The sequence below is a fragment of the Podarcis melisellensis genome (assembly GCF_964234715.1).
Source record: "Podarcis melisellensis genome assembly, chromosome: 12".
NCBI classification, from domain to species: Eukaryota; Metazoa; Chordata; class Lepidosauria; order Squamata; family Lacertidae; genus Podarcis; species Podarcis melisellensis.
In genome coordinates, this window is record NC_138544.1 from 56,988,012 (window position 1) to 57,003,886 (window position 15,875).

At 43.5% G+C, this 15,875-nt stretch overlaps 2 protein-coding genes across 2 annotated transcripts; both read left to right on the top strand.

Annotated features, from left to right (window-relative positions):
- The first annotated feature begins 578 nt into the window (after positions 1-578).
- On the top strand, positions 579-12,592 carry LOC309353344 (cathelicidin-4-like). Its single transcript, XM_081882756.1, has 4 exons — positions 579-878; positions 8,728-8,835; positions 10,158-10,244; positions 10,783-12,592. Exons 1-4 carry the CDS (start codon positions 690-692, stop codon positions 10,909-10,911), a joined length of 513 nt encoding a protein of 170 aa, XP_081738882.1. The 5' UTR covers positions 579-689; the 3' UTR covers positions 10,912-12,592.
- A 1,486-nt stretch (positions 12,593-14,078) lies between these two features.
- Positions 14,079-14,373, top strand: RPL29 (ribosomal protein L29). The gene has a single exon (XM_081883541.1). It carries the CDS (start codon positions 14,131-14,133, stop codon positions 14,329-14,331), a length of 201 nt encoding a protein of 66 aa, XP_081739667.1. The 5' UTR covers positions 14,079-14,130; the 3' UTR covers positions 14,332-14,373.
- Positions 14,374-15,875: the final 1,502 nt, after the last annotated feature.

Sequence of the window (15,875 nt, forward strand, 5' to 3'; positions counted from 1 at the left end):
AGCACGTCAAAGTGCAAGTAGATAAATAGGTACCACTCCAGCGGGAAGGTAAACAGCATTTCTGTGCGCTGCTCTGGTTTGCCAGAAGCGGCTTAGTCATGCTGGCCACATGACCCGGAAGCTGTACACCGGCTCCCTCGGCCAGTAAAGCGAGATGAGCACCGCAGCCCCAGAGTTGGCCACGACTGGACCTAATGGTCAGGGGTCCCTTTACCTTTACCTTTACCAAGATGTGGGGCCCTGGACACCAGCTCTGAGCTCCACCCCAAGCTCCACTGCTTTGTTTGGGATCTTCTGGAAGCCTGCAGCTGAGCGAGGAAGGGAGCAGATCCCCTGCAAGCGGTGCCCTATATCCTTATTAATTTGGGGGTACCATGTTTATCCAGCTGCGTAAAGATTCATTTCCAAGAAATTGGCTCAAAGAGCAGAAGAAAGCTGTCTCCCTGCTTTGTCTTGTATCTGCTCCTATAGAAACCGAAAGCCTTGCATGTTATCCTAGCTTAGCGACGCACGTTCCCAAGCGGATTCACTGTTTAGGTTTTAGGAGGATGTGGGTGGCTGGAGTTTTCTGCCAAGTTGATTGAGCAAGTTCACGTCCTCCCGCAGTTTGGCTTTTGATCTGGGGCTTCTATCTCTGTAGAGAGCAGGGCAGCAGAATTCTTTTGCTCAGGCAGGAAAGAGGATCAGCTATGGAGCTCCTCCTGGTAGGGGCGATATTGGGGGCCCTGGGAGTTTCCGCAGCAACACTCCCGGGCTCAGAATCCCCCCCGGCGCTGCTCCCCCGAAACGTAGCCAGGATGGCCGTCGAAGAATACAACCAGGAATCGGGTGGGCAAGCCGTTTTCAGGCTGTGGAAGATCAGAAGCACGCGCAAAACAGTAAGTATGGCAGGGTTCGTTTCCCTGAAACGTTCTTCTGTTCAGGGATGGCCAGATCTGTCACTTTCAGTTTATTTCCATTGCTCATCTTTCATATTTTCTTTTTAAAAAAATGCCGTATTTTTTGCTCTATGACTCACTTTTTCCCACCTAGAAGGGGAAATGTGTGTGCGTCTTACGGAGCGAATGCAGGCTGCGCAGCTATCCCAGAAGCCAGAACAGCAAGAGGGATTGCTGCTTTCACTGCGCAGCGATCCCTCTTGCTGTTCTGGCTTCTGAGATTCAGATTTTTTTTTTTCTTGTTTTCCTCCTCCAAAAGCTAGGTGCGTCTTGTGGTCTGGTGCGTCTTACAGAGCAAAAAATACGGTAATTTGTATTGGAAATTTTATTTACAACGTAACAGAAACCCCTCACCCCTCCAATACAGAAATACAATAATCATAACATACAACGATACAAACAACCAAATAAAAACTTCCTTTATCCTGTATCTGGCTGCCTTATTTACTTCTTATAAGCTGTTTCCTTTATGAATAATTATTAAGATTTTTCTAATTACAACTTAAATATCCACAAAGTCTCCTGCAGACATTAATCGAAACAAGTCCAGGTATGTATTTTAGGGCACTGTTTTGTGAAGTATTCTCCGCGTTTTCCCCATGCTTTTTGAAACTCTTGTCTAGTGTGATCTCTAATTGCCTCTGTTAATCTAGCCAGTTCAATATACTCTTAACAGTTTGTCTTGCATTCCTTTTTTGTTGGCACAATTTCTTTTTTTCCAGCTTTTAGCAATTAGGATCCTTGCCACTCCTGTGGCATAGAGGAATATTTTCTGATCTTCTCTTGCTATACCTGTGTCCGTTATCCCTAGTAGAAAAGCTGCTGTATTTTAGTTAAACATTTTTTTTTAAGCTCATCATATACTACATTCCAGAAGCTTTTGATTTTTTCACAGGTCCACCAAACATGTGTAAGTGTCCCCTCTGTTTTACCACACCTCCAGCACAGATTTGTTTTTGTCTTATACATTTCAGCTATTTTGGTAGGTGTTAAGTACCATCTATAAAACATCTTGATTAGATTTTCCCTCAATACTTCACAGGCCATAAATTTCCAGTTCTTTCTCCATAGTTCTTCCCTCGCTCATCTTTCCAACAATACCTTCAGTGCCCCAGATGAAAAATCAGCTCTTTAGTGCCAATCTTTCCTTATTTGCACATTTCTTCTGTTTCTCATTCTTCCAGTCTTAATTTCGGTTATCCGTTTTTTGCAATAATAATAATAATCCTGAAATTTCATCGTCACTTCAGTGCAAATCTCTCCCAACAAAGCATATTTTGCAAAGCAATTTCCTGTCTCTGCAACAGAAAGTGCAAGGGACAACATGCAAGCTTGTCTTTCTAAAGAACTTTTGACATGGATGTTAGGATCCCAGCAAGGGAAAAACTGGTGGAGGGGTATACATTTGTCTTTGCGCTATAAGAACTTGTAGACTTCGGCTGTTGCGGAAACAGTAACACATAAACAGTGTGTTTCCAGAGGAATGGAGGGTCGAAAAAGCTTTTATGTCAACTGGAGGGAATATGGATGCCTTGATGTTTTTTGGTGTGTCACAATTTCTTCCTCTTATTACTTACTGTTTGTTTGCTTTGTATCTGGCATGGTGTAATGTCCTGCTAGGGATGCGGGTGGCGCTGTGGGTTAAACCACAGAGCCTAGGACTTGCTGATCAGAAGGTCGGCGGTTCAAATCCCCGCGACGGGGTGATCTCCCGTTGCTCGGTCCCTGCTCCCACCAACCTAGCAGTTTGAAAGCACATCAAAGTGCAAGTAGATAAATAAGTACCGCTCCGGCGGGAAGGTAAACGACATTGCTGTGCGCTGCTCTGGTTCGCCAGAAGCGGCTTAGTCATGCTGGCCACATGACCCAGAAGCAGTACGCCGGCTCCCTCGGCCAGTAAAGCGAGATGAGCGCCACAACCCCAGAGTCGGCCACGACTGGACCTAATGGTCAGGGGTCCCTTTACCTTTAATGTCCTGCTACTACAACTTTGGGTTTTTAGTAATGGTCATTATAGAATCCTAGAATTGGAGAAACAGAAGGGACCCCGACGGCCATCTAGTCCAACCCCCTGGGATGTAGGAACTCCTGATTATGTCACAAGAAAAAATTGTTTAAAAAGGAATAGGAGTTCGGGGGAAGGGTTGGAGGGGGGGTTAAGGACGGGAACCAAAAAGCTAATGCACGTTAATGGTTTCAAATGCAGAGGGAAGGGGCAATGGCCTCATTGCATTTTAATTTATTTATTTTTAAATAATTTTTTATTAGTTTTCCAACACAAATTAAAAACAAAACAACACACACACATAAACAAACAAAAACATATAAACATGTATAATTTCAAAACCTCTTTTTCATAAACCTTGCTTCTCGGACTTCCCCTTACCTCCCCTTTTCTGCATCCCTGTTTTAAAATTTCTTCAACAACTCTTCATACCAATTAATTAATTACTTATTTTCTTTTTAAGCTTCTTCTCATACTTAATCAATTACAGCTGTAATTCTATATTTTCCTTTCCCCTGACATTTTAGCACTCATCAATTTTACAACAATTTTTAAGGTATACTTTAAATTTCTTCCAATCTTCTTCCACCGTCTCTTTTTCTTGGTCACGGATTCTGCCAGTCATCTCCGCCAGTCCCATGTAATCAATCACCTTTGTCTGCCATTCTTCCAGCGTGGGTAGTTCTTGTGTCTTCCAATACTTTGCTAAAGGCCTCATTGCATTTTAAACCACTAATCTGAACATACCTTTAAATTCAAACAGATTTTCTAATCCTGTGAGGCCCTGATAAATCTGTTAAGTGTTCACATCGCCGCATATCTTTTTCCTGCCTTCTCTTTTAAACAGCTCCCCCTTAAACTCTCTGTAACGCCACACGAAGAGCAGCAACTGAATTCCTGTTAATGCTTTGTTTGTGCTGCTTTTATCAAAAATGCAACCATTTCCCTGTCGCTCGCTCATTCCCTATTGCCAAACACTTACGGGGAGATTATGGAGGAAGACTGCCTGGGGCCCAAATGAGGGAAGAAGTCCTTTTCTTTTTCATCTTATGCATCAACAAGAAAATGCTTCTGAACTTTTCCTGCATCCCTCCAAAAAGGTAGAGGGAAAGACTGTAGATTGCAAGCTCCTTGAAGGCAGAGACCTGCCTCTCGGTCAGGAACGAGCCAGCAATAAATCACACACAGAAAGTGGAGTTAACTCTTTGTTAGAAGAAACAGGATCTGCTGAGGACTGCCGGGCCTAATGTTGTAAACAAAACCTGCCCTTTTTCCCTTATGGGGTGGGTATCCAAGAGCCCATATAGAGTCCTTACGTAGGTTCCCTATTGGCAGGAGAAAATAACAGAGGCCAACCAGAGAATATTGAGAAGCAAAGCAGCTAGTAAGCCTGATCTTGTATTGATCTGTTGCAACAGGGTCCTCACTCACCACACGGAGGAGGGAGGAGGAACCCAGAACAATGGTGCGCAAGGCCTTATATAGACATTTTAAATTCCCTGCACTGGAGCTCAAGACCACCCCCAGAAACATCATACATACATCACAGAAGGGGTGTAACCTAAGACCACCCCCCAGATACATCACAGAAAAGGCGGTCTAAAACAGAAATCTGAGTGACTTGTTTATATCATCTGACAGGTTACCTGTTTGATGGTCACTTGATTGGCTTGCCTGCTTACTTGATTGGATACCCTGGGGAGCCTGGCCAGTCTTTTGTAATGATAAATACTTGTTGTTGTTGTTTAGTCCTGTCCGACTCTTCGTGACCCCCTGGACCAGAGCACGCCACGCACGCCTGTCTTCCACTGACTAGAGCAGTTTGGTCAAATACTTAGTATTTGGTCAAATACTTAGATAAATACTTAGTTATGATAAATACTTAGTTCCTGGACCAGGTCACAGGCTCACACCCTATTCAAACACAAACATACCCTTAAGACAGGATTTGTGAAGGAAAAGACAATGGGGAGGCTTTTCCATTTTCCTTTGACCTCGCAGAGAAAACATTTGGACAGTTTGGGAATCAAAAATGGTTACAGGTCGGTCTTCCTGTCCTGATCTATGTACGTGCTTGGTTGGTACACTTATGAATATTTAACATATATCAAAGACCTCAAAATTCCTATCACACTCATGAGCACAGCAAATTTTCATGAGCAGGTCTTGCCCCTATGAGGCAGTTGTGGAGACAGAAAGTCTCTGCCTTCCCACTGCCGCCTAAGTCTTCTCTTTCCCGGGTCCTTTGCCAGCAATCTGAGACTATGCCGGCATGCTTGTCTTTGCATCTTCCTCTTCATGCCTCTCCTGGTTCTGGGAGGCCAAGGAGGAGGGGAATTAGTCGCAGCAGGACAGAGAGACACACTTGCTTCTTCACCAGCCAGACTCCTCTTCTGCCTCAGCTTTTGCACTGCTCTCTGCCACGGAGATGTATGGTAGTGATGTATGGAAGTGAGAGCTGGACCATAAAGAAGGCTGATCGCCGAAGCATTGATGCTTTTGAATTATGGGGCTGGAGGAGACTCTTGAGAGTCCCATGGACTGCAAGTAGATCAAACCTCTCCATACTGAAGGAAATCAGCCCGAGTGCTCACTGGAAGGACAGATCCTGAAGCTGAGGCTCCAAGACTTGGGCCACCTCATGAGAAGAGAAGACTCCCTGGAAAAGACCTTGATGTTGGGAAAGATGGAGGGCACAAGGAGAAGGGGACGACAGAGGACGAGATGGTGGGACAGTGTTCTCGAAGCTACCAGCATGAGTTTGACCAAACTGCGGGAGGCAATGGAGGACAGAAGTGCCTGGTGTGCTCTGGTCCAGGGGGTCACGAAGAGTTGGACATGACTAAACAACAACTGCCACAAACTCTTCGTGCTCACTAAATACTCTTCAGCTTCCTACATTTCCTCTCCCCACCCATCTCCTCCTCCTCCCTCTGACCCCTCGTCGGCGTTGCACCACCACTGCCCGGGCTCTGAGCCTTTTGTGGTGATCACACAGGGTCCCAGACATTTCACCTTCTATTGATCCCTATGCTACCACTTTATATCTCGCCACCACCACCCAGGCCCTACCTGAGACAATACTGTGTCCAGTCAGGGTTTAAACTGGAACATAAACTTCTGTTTATTCAGTGCAGTTTAACAAGCGTGTGGTTTCATAAATGGTATCAGTCAATTACAATCATGGGGTGCCTATCCAGACCTATAACTTCCGCTACCTGCTCTCACTCACTAAACCACCTCTCAGATATTCACTCATCTTCCTAGCTCCTTACTGTTCCTGACTCAGCTTATTTCACTACACTAACAGTCTGAATTATTCTCGCCCTGTGGCGTTGACACCCATTATAATGAAATGTTTCGGAAAACTGGTGAGGAACCGCATCTTATCTTGTCTGCCAGTGGGACTTGACCCTTACCAGTTTGCGTACAAGGCAAAGAGATCCACAGAGGATGCTGTGGCAATGACTTTACATGCTGTTCTGACTCACTTGGAGAAGCAAGGGAACTACGCGAGACTGTTATTTGTAGACTTTAGTTCTGCATTTAATACTATTCTTCCGCATAGATTGGTGCCCAAATTATTAGACCTGGGACTTCCACCATGTTTGTGCAGGTAGATATTCTATCAAACCGTTCCCAAAGGGTCAGGTTGGGTTCCCACGTCTCTGCGGATCTCGTCACAAATACGGGGACGCCACAGGAGTGCGTGTTGAGCCTGCTTTTATATACGCTCTATATATCTGACAGTGCCCCCAAATACCCCAGTAATAAGATCATTAAGTTTGTAGATGATACAACGGTGGTTGGTTTAATCACGGCTGGAGAGGGGAAGGTGGCCTATAGGAAGGAAGTTGAGCAGTTGGGGGAGTGGCGCAGGCAAAACAACTTACTCCTTAACTTAAAGAAAACAAAAGAGATCATTGTGGACTTTAGGAAATGTAAATTGAATATTCAACCACTCATTATTGAGGGGAAGTGCGTGGAACAGGTCTCAGTGTTTGGATTTCTGGGAATGGAGTTGAGAGATGACCTAACCTGGGGAGAAAACAGCCAAGACCTGGTGAAGAGAGCACAGCAGAGGTTATATTTTCTGAGAATCCTCTGGAAAAACAATCTCTAAAAGGACCTGCTGATGGCATTTTACCATTGCACTGTGGAGAGTGTATTAACTTATGGTCTGTGTGTGTGGTTTGGGAGCTGCACGGTCAGAGGAAAAACAATGCTGTCAGGGTTGTAAAGACTGCGTAGAGAATAATTGGGTGCACTCTTCCCACCTTGAATCAAATCTATGCTTCCAGGTACCATAAGAAAGCTGCAGAGATAGCGCAGGATAGTGCACACCCCGGAAATTATTTCTTTTAGCTTCTGCCTTTTGGAAGAAGGTACAGGGTTATAAAGACTAGGACTAGCCGCCTGAGAAACAGTTTCTACACAAATGCAATTCTGGTTCTAAACACAGCATAAGGGGTCTCTATAGTATAGTGTATTTTAAAATGGGGTTTTTGAATTTTTTATGTAGTTTTTCAGTTTCATTGTTCTGCATGGGACAATGACAATAAAGATATCGTATATTGTATATAACTCAACCTACCCACAGGCTCTATCCCAATTCACTCCCACTCCAACCAACCACCCAACTCCCAACAAACTCCTTCCAGAGCTGGTTTTATAGTCCCTCTGACTCCACCCCCTGGGTCCTGATTGGGTAACCTGTTTAACTATTTCACCTCCAGCACTCTCATATGTTAACGTCACACCTTCTTCCCTTGGGGGTCCCCTAGCTGGTTCCTCTCACCCAGAGATGCCAACTTGAATAAAATATTGGGGGAGGGGGTCAGGTAAGCCTCACCCTGCATAATCGATCACATGACGTGGCATGCACACACTCCTTGAATGGCAATGACCATCAACTTGGGGGGGCAGCCCCCTCAAATATATTATTGGGGGCCCCCAATCTGGTGGAACGCTCTGTCGCAAGACACCAGGGCCCTGCGGGATTTGACATCTTTCCGCAGGGCCTGCAAGACGGAGCTGTTCCGCCTGGCCTTTGGTCGGGGTTCAGTCTGACCCCCTTCTTTCTATGGGACCCTGTATGGGATCCTGGCTCTTTGTATCAGCCCATATGGGACCAGCATGGGTGGCCGAGCCTGGTGAACTTTTAATTCCTTGCCCCTACTGTTATGATTTGTGAGTTCCCACTTCATTTTATTTTGATTTTAAATGTGGTTCGAATTGTATTTTAAACTAATCATTTGATTTTGTGTTTTTAATGTATTATATATTTGGTGTTAGTTGCCCCGAGGGCAGGGTATAAATTATATTATTATTATTATTATTATTATTATTATTATTATTATTATTAACAATAATTAAACATACTTTTACATCTTATTCAAATTTTTTTTACTTCCATCCATCCTGTCTGAAAATTTTCCAATCTAATCTCTCAGTATGCATTTTCCCTATTACATTTCAAACTCATAACCAATATCTCTATCTTTCTTCTACTTTGTAACACTTCGTATATTTCTCCTTACAAAACTTCTTGTAGTCCTACTAGCGTAATTTGGCGATTACAGTCGCTCTTCAAATAATTCGTATACTTCTTCCAATCTTCTGTAAATCTCTGGTCCCACAAGTTTCGAATCCTTCCTGTCATTTTGCCCAATTCTGCCTAGTCCATTAATTTCGTCTGCCGTTCATTCTTTCGCCGGAATTTCTTCTTGCTTCCAATTTATTTATTTATTTATTTATTTATTTATTTATTTTTCTGCTCCATAGAGATTTGACTGGGGGGTTCACTTCAGCATGGACTTCACTATCAAGGAGACCCTCTGTCAGAAAACGGGCAAGTACAGGATTGGAGACTGCAAATACAAACCGAATGGGGTGAGTGACAGGGTTGGGCTCTGGTTCGAATACCTGGTGCACGTGGTCCTGCCTCCAGATGCTGCTGTTGTTGCTAAACTATAACTCCCCTTGTCCCTATTGGCCACATTTGCCAGGGCTGATGGGAGTTGGAGTCCAACAGCTAGCTCCGCCTCTGGGTCCCCCTCCTTGGTCTAGATACAGTGTTTCCCAACCTTGTGCCTCCAGCTGTTTTTGAACTACAGCTCCCATCATCCCTGACTAGCAAGACCAGTGGCAAGGGATGATGGGAATTGTAGTCCAAAAACAGCTGGAGGCACAAGGTTGGGAAACACTGGTCTAGAACATGTGGGAATGTTCAGGGGTGCAGGAGAGGATATATTGTCTGATTATATCCTTATCCAACTTGTGTTAACAAGTTCCACAATATCAGCAGAGTAACATTCCCGTTTATTTTAAATTTGCAACGTCTGTTTTCGCTCAGGCTCACTAAAGCCTCTATAATAACTGTTCTGGTATTTCCCCCTTATTCCCTCATAAAGGATAAGACACGACACAGTCTTCTATAAAAGTATAAAAAGAGTTTACTCACATTCTGTTCACAATCAGATCCCAGAAGGCAGACTTAGCTTAATGAAGTAACATACACTTGGAATCTATCTCTTAAGAAGACAGTCCCTTTGTCCTCTCTTGGCTGGAGGCCAAGAGAGCATCTTTGGCTAAGCAGATGTTGCTTCTTCGATGCATGTAGGCAAAGAGAGAGAGATGGCTGCCCTGCCCTGTGCTTTTGTCGTTACCTGCACAGGTGAGGCCACACCCACCTCTAGTCACATGCAGAGGAAGTCTGTCCCAGCCCAGAAGGAAACAGGAAGTTTACCTGCTGGCTGGACAAACATCCCTCCCCGTGTGTAAACATGTTCACTCTAGGAATGTTGTACTTGACTGCTCTTGTGTTTCACATCCCACAGAACAGGCACGTCCAACAGGTAGATTGTGATCTACCGGTGGATCACTGGACGTTTGTGGCGGAAGATCACCAGTAGATCGCTGTCTCCCCCCAAAAAAGCTCCCCTAAAAAAATCTCAAGAACTTTGACCTGAACCCCTAAAAATGGGCCTTCTCCTTCCTAAAAAGCTCAAAACTTTGACCTGAACCCCCAAAACTGGGCTTTCCTCATCCCTAACAAAATCTCAAGAACCTTGACCTGAACCCCCAAAAAGGGGGTAGATCACTGCCAGTTTTTAACTCTGTGAGTAGATCGCAGTCTCTTGGGAGTTGGCCACGCCTGGTCTAGAAGCTCAGGATGAATCCTAAGAATCCTGACCCATTTTCCTCCTCTCCAGACCACTAGAGATTGTTCTGCCGAGGTCTCAGTTCATAACTTCATGCAAGATTCACCGCTGACGTCTGTGAATTGCCATCCATTGCAGGTGAGCTGTTCGCCGGCTGAACTGGGACCATAAATGGTTTTACTGGGAGTGTGAGGCTAATTTTTTGTTGTTGTTGTTGAGTGCAAGGCTAATTTAGGGTTGCCATACATCTGGAATCCTTCCTTCCTTCCTTCCTTCCTTCCTTCCTTCCTTCCTTCCTTCCTTCCTTCCTTCCTTCCTTCCTTCCTTCCTTCCTTCCTTCCTTCCTTTCTTTCTTTCTTTCTTTCCTTCTTTCTTTCTTCTGCCCTTCACCCAAAGATCTCAAGGTGGTTCACAACATACAGACCCTCCAAGTGCCCCTATTTTCCAGGAACAGTCTGGGATTTACAGAAGCCCAGTCCCAGTTTCTGAGTTGATACCGCAATGTCCCTCTTTCCCTTAGGACGTCCCTATTTTCCTTGGAGAAATGCTGGAGGGTTTGAACATATCGGATGCTTCGATTGCATCCCTGTGCTGTCTGTTTGGTTTGTGTTTTTTATCGCCGAACGGAAGCGGAAGAAGATCTCTGCTGACTCTTCCTCTCGTTCTTCCTTTGCAGGCAAACAACCCCAACACCAGGAACGCCAGACCCCAAGCGATGGAGGCCGCCCAGCCCAGAATATTTGTGGAGCAGTATTTCCCATCTTCCTTTTCTACTGCAGCTCTGACAGCCCCGGAAGAAGAGTAGAGGCACCCCTTGCCCTCATCCGCCAAGTGTCCCTTTTGGAGTTGGGACCTTTCCGATATCTCTTTGGTCCCATGGACATTTGATTTTCCGAACTCATTCAGCTGGTAGAATATTACTGTAGACTCGTGCTATCCAAATATTGTTAGAATTCTAGGATGCTGCTGAGATTTCTATGTGTTTTAAATGCAGTGGTACCTCGGGTTAAGTACTTAATTCATTCCAGAGGTCCGTTCTTAACCTGAAACTGTTCTTAACCTGAAGCACCACTTTAGCTAATGGGGCCTCCTGCTGCCACCGCGCCACCGGAGCATGATTTATGTTCTCATCCTGAAGCAAAGTTCTTAACCTGAGGTAATATTTCTGGGTTAGCGGAGTCTGTAACCTGAAGCGTCTTTAATCCGAGGTACCACTGTGCTGCCTGTTAGCAACATACAAACGGACCGCTTATAGACGCAGACTTTCTTTGGATAAATAGAATGATACTTGGAATGCGGGACGCGGGTGGCGCTGTGGGTTAAGCCACAGAGCCTAGGACTTGCTGATCTGAAGGTCAGCGGCTCGAATCCCCATGACAGGCTGAGCTCCTGTTGCTCGGTCCCCGCTCCTGCCAACCTAGCAGTTTGAAAGCACGTCAAAGTGCTAGTAGATAAATAGGTACTGCTCCGGCGGGAAGGTAAACGGCGTTTCTGTCCGCTCTGGTTTCCATCACGGTGTCCCGTTGCCCCAGAAGCAGTTTAGTCCTGCTGGCCACATGACCTGGAAAGCTGTCTTTGGATAAACGCCAGCTCCCTCGGCCTGAAAAGTGAGATGACTGCCTTTGACTGGACGTCCAGGGGTCCTTTACCTTTACCTTTTTTTTACTAGTTTTGAATCCCCGCGACGGGGTGAGCTCCCGTTGCTCGGTCCCTGCTCCTGCCAACCTGGCAGTTCGAAAGCACGTCAAAGTGCAAGTAGATAAATAGGTACCGCTCTGGCGGGAAGGTAAACGGCGTTTCCGTGCGCTGCTCTGGTTCGCCAGAAGCGGCTTAGTCATGCTGGCCACATGACCCAGAAGCTGTACGCCGGCTCCTTTGGCCAATAAAGTGAGATGAGCGCTGCAACCCCACAGTCGGCCATGACTGGACCTAATGATCAGGGGTCCCTTTACCTTTACCTATTAGCAGTGTACAAACGGACCGTTTATAGACGCAGACTTTCTCTGGATAAATAGAATGACATTTGGAGTGACTTTATGGAGAATATATGAGCTTATTGATAGAGGAAATTGTATCGGGATAATACAACTCTATACATTTGTATACTAATGTGTGGAAACGTAACTGAAATTATTAATTATTTTTATATTCGTTCACTTTCCCCCCCTCTTTACCGCTTTTTTTTATAAGCGAAATTATTTTAATAAAATATCAAATAAAATTTTAAAAAGCATTGATTTTCTAAACTCATTTGGCTGGTGGAATATTACTGTAGACGTGCTATCCAAATATCATTAGTATTCTAGGATGTGACTGAGAGGTGTGTGTGTGTTTTAAATGTTGCATTTCCCCAACACTACCGTAAAGGGTTTAACAGTCATTCTGGTTCTCATAGACCAGGGTTTTCCCAACTTGAATCTCATGGGTTGTGGCCTGAAATAGTGCCTGCTTTTAATCTTAGTGCAATAAATACTTTTTACAACTTTGGGTTTCGCTGGTGTCTTGTAACACTGCGTCAACACCTGCAACCGTGCATCAGAAAGCCTCAAATTTTACATTTTAATATGGTCTCCTGTGGCAGATCCGATGATGTTTTGCCACAAATTGCCCATAAATTGCTTTGAGTGACTATTACAACTAAGTTTGCAGGGTCCATCAGAGGTTATCTGCAATAGTCACTCATGGAAACTTTCAATAAAAAGGAATAGTAATAATAAAACACCTTTTGCAACTGTTGCTGTTTAGTCGTTTAGTCGTGTTCGCCTCTTCGTGACCCCCTGGACCAGAGCACGCCAGGCCCTCCTGTCTTCCACTGCCTCCCGCAGTTTGGTCAAACTCATGCTGGTAGCTTCGAGAACACTGTCCAACCATCTCGTCCTCTGTTGTCCCCTTCTACTTGTGCCCTCCATCTTTCCCAAAATCAGGGTCTTTTCCAGGGAGTCTTCTCTTCTCATGAGGTGGCCAAAGTCTGGGAGCCTCAGCTTCAGGATCTGTCCTTCCAGTGAGCACTCAGGGCTGATTTCCTTCAGAATGGAGAGGTTTGATCTTCTTGCAGTCCATGGGACTCTCAAGCGTCTCCTCCAGCACCAGAATTCAAAAGCATCCCTTCTTCGGCGATCAGCCTTCTTTATGGTCCAGCTCTCACTTCCATACATCACAACTGGGAAAACCATAGCTTTAACTATACAGACCTTTTGCAACTGTTGTTATTGTTTAGTTGTTTAGTCGTGTCCAACTCTTCATGACCCCAACTACCTTGTGGCAAACCAACACCAAACCCGTTGCCAGGATTAGTTAATAGTTAATCCAAGGGTTATGTGGTTTGCTTAGTTGAAATAAGAAATAATACCATTGCCCTATGTGTCAGTAATGATCCAAGACTGGGTCTGGCAACAAACCAACATTTCATTGACCTGCTCAATGGCAAAATGCAAACTCAGCCGTGCCACAGATTCTAGCCAGAATGGACTTTATCATCTGCACAATTTAAAATATTCAGTTTTGTTATATCTGTCATAGGTGACTATGTTTTTTTTTAAAAAAATAATTTTTATTCATTTTCCAAACAAGTTTTATACAGTCAACAAATTATTTTACACTCATGCTTCAATTTTTGACTTCCCTCAATTTCTCTGTCAATCTTTCGAAAAATTTCTATTTATTAACGCATTTCTAAACATAATATTGCCTTTCCCCACTCCTTTTCCTCTTACTCTCTTTTTGCAGCATTTCTTACTATTTCACAGAGTCTCTTCAAAACCAACAAGCGTTGTCTGTGTATCGCATATATTTTTCAGATTAGGTGACTATGTTTTTAGAGCTTGTGAAGCAATATCCCACAACCAGACGGTTGGTGTTCTTGCTGTGAAGAGATTTGTAAGTACTATAAATACTTTGACAAATTCCACATGACTAGGGAGGCAGGGTAAAATTGGCCTGGATACCTCCGGTGCACTGGTTATAAAATGAGCAAGTCGCTCTTCCGGTTTTGGTCTGAACTGTGGCGGAGCTTCAGGTTTAAGCCATGGCCAAGTCCAATAACCACACCACACACAACCAGTCTCGCAAGTGGCACAGAAATGGCATTAAGAAGCCCAGATCAAATAGATATGAATCTCTGAAGGGGGTTGATCCCAAGTTCCTGCGGAACATGCGTTTTGCAAAGAAACACAACAAGAAAGGGCTGAAGAAAATGCGGTCCAACGACAGTAAGAATGCCAAGTAACCAGCTTGCCTCCAGATGGCAAAAGGTACTGACTTGGCTTGGCAACTGACTAGCAGTTGTTTTCACTCAAGGAGTTTTGTATAAATAAAATTGAGTGTAATGTGAAAAATAAAATAAAATGAGCAAGTCTGCGGTTAAAATGCACACGGTTGACGGGACCCAAAGACCTATGGTGGAAAAAAATCCCACATGGCAATAAAATGTTGGGTTGAGCCCAAGAAGGAGGTTAAATTATTTTTGTATGCCACAACAGCCACCCGAATATTACTTGCTAAAAATTGGAAAACACAAGAACTACCAACAGTGGAAGATTGGCAGATGAAGATGATGGACTTTTCGGAGCTAGCTGACCTGACCGGAAGAATCCGCGACCAGAAAGAAGAGGAGTTTCAAGAGGACTGGAGGAAATTCAAGGACTATTTGAATAAATATTGTAATATAAAAAAATAGAAATTAATAAATAATTATTATTATTTAATTAAGACTAACAATTGTTTAATTAATAATTAAATAAATGGAATTTAGAATGTTAAGAAAAGTGAATAAGATGGACTATAATGGGAAATTGTTTTAGTTTAATAATGATATTGGAAAGCTGCTGCTTTTAATAACAAGGAAACTCAGAAGGGAGGGATTTGAGGAAGTCAACCAAGATGTTTAAAAGGTTGGATTTGTGAAGAATTAAGTTAGTTGTTATTGTTTATCTGTTTGTTGTCCCCCCTTTTTTTCTTTCTTATTTTTTTCCTGTTTTTGTGTATCATCTTGCTTTGTGGTTTGTGTTATCATGGTGGAAAATCTAATAAAAATTTATTTTAAAAATAATAATAATAATAAAATGTTGGGTTGCCACTCCAACTAAATTTGGGCCTGCCTGGAATACTGTGTCCAGTTCTGGGCACCACAATTTAAGAAGGATATTGACAAGCTGGAAGGTGTGTGCAGAGGAGGGCGACCAAGATGATGAAGGGTCTGGAAACTAAGCCTTATGAGGAACGGTTGAAGGAGTAGGTTTAGCCTGGATAAGAGGAAACTGAGAGGAGATATGACAGCCATCTTCAAATATCTTTTTTTTTTCAATGCAAAATTACAACAAAAATTACAAACATCGAATCCAAAATAAAACAGTACAAACAGGCAAAAAAAAAACCACCCACAAAAGAAAAAAGAACACACAAAAACACACATCTACAAATAAAACCATATCATCATTCTAATCTAGTCATTACATACATATTCACATATTGACATCCTTTCTTTTTTTTCTTCTTTTTTATAAGATATTTATTAAATTTTCGCAGGTTATATAATAACAAAAACAAACAAACAAACAATACACAAACAAAAAAGAACAAGTATAATTTCAATCCCTTATTTTCTTAAACTTACTTCCCCGACCTCCGCATACCTCCCCTTTCTGTATCTCAATTTCTAATTATTAGTTCAGCAAATCCTCTCCCTTAATTTTCAGTTAATTTCTAACCTTTCTTTTCTTTTTACATAACCCTTTCAGCTGAAAACCACTTAGTTTCTAAACCATCATCATG

Excerpts from the sequence above, each read along its gene's own strand:
- LOC309353344 (XM_081882756.1), top strand. The coding sequence starts at position 690 with ATGGAGCTCCTCCTGGTAGGGGCGATATTGGGGGCCCTGGGAGTTTCC. Across the intron at positions 879-8,727 it reads TCAGAAGCACGCGCAAAACA|AGATTTGACTGGGGGGTTCA; the intron begins GTAAGTATGGCA and ends TCTGCTCCATAG. Across the intron at positions 8,836-10,157 it reads GCAAATACAAACCGAATGGG|ACCACTAGAGATTGTTCTGC; the intron begins GTGAGTGACAGG and ends CCTCCTCTCCAG.
- RPL29 (XM_081883541.1), top strand. The coding sequence starts at position 14,131 with ATGGCCAAGTCCAATAACCACACCACACACAACCAGTCTCGCAAGTGG.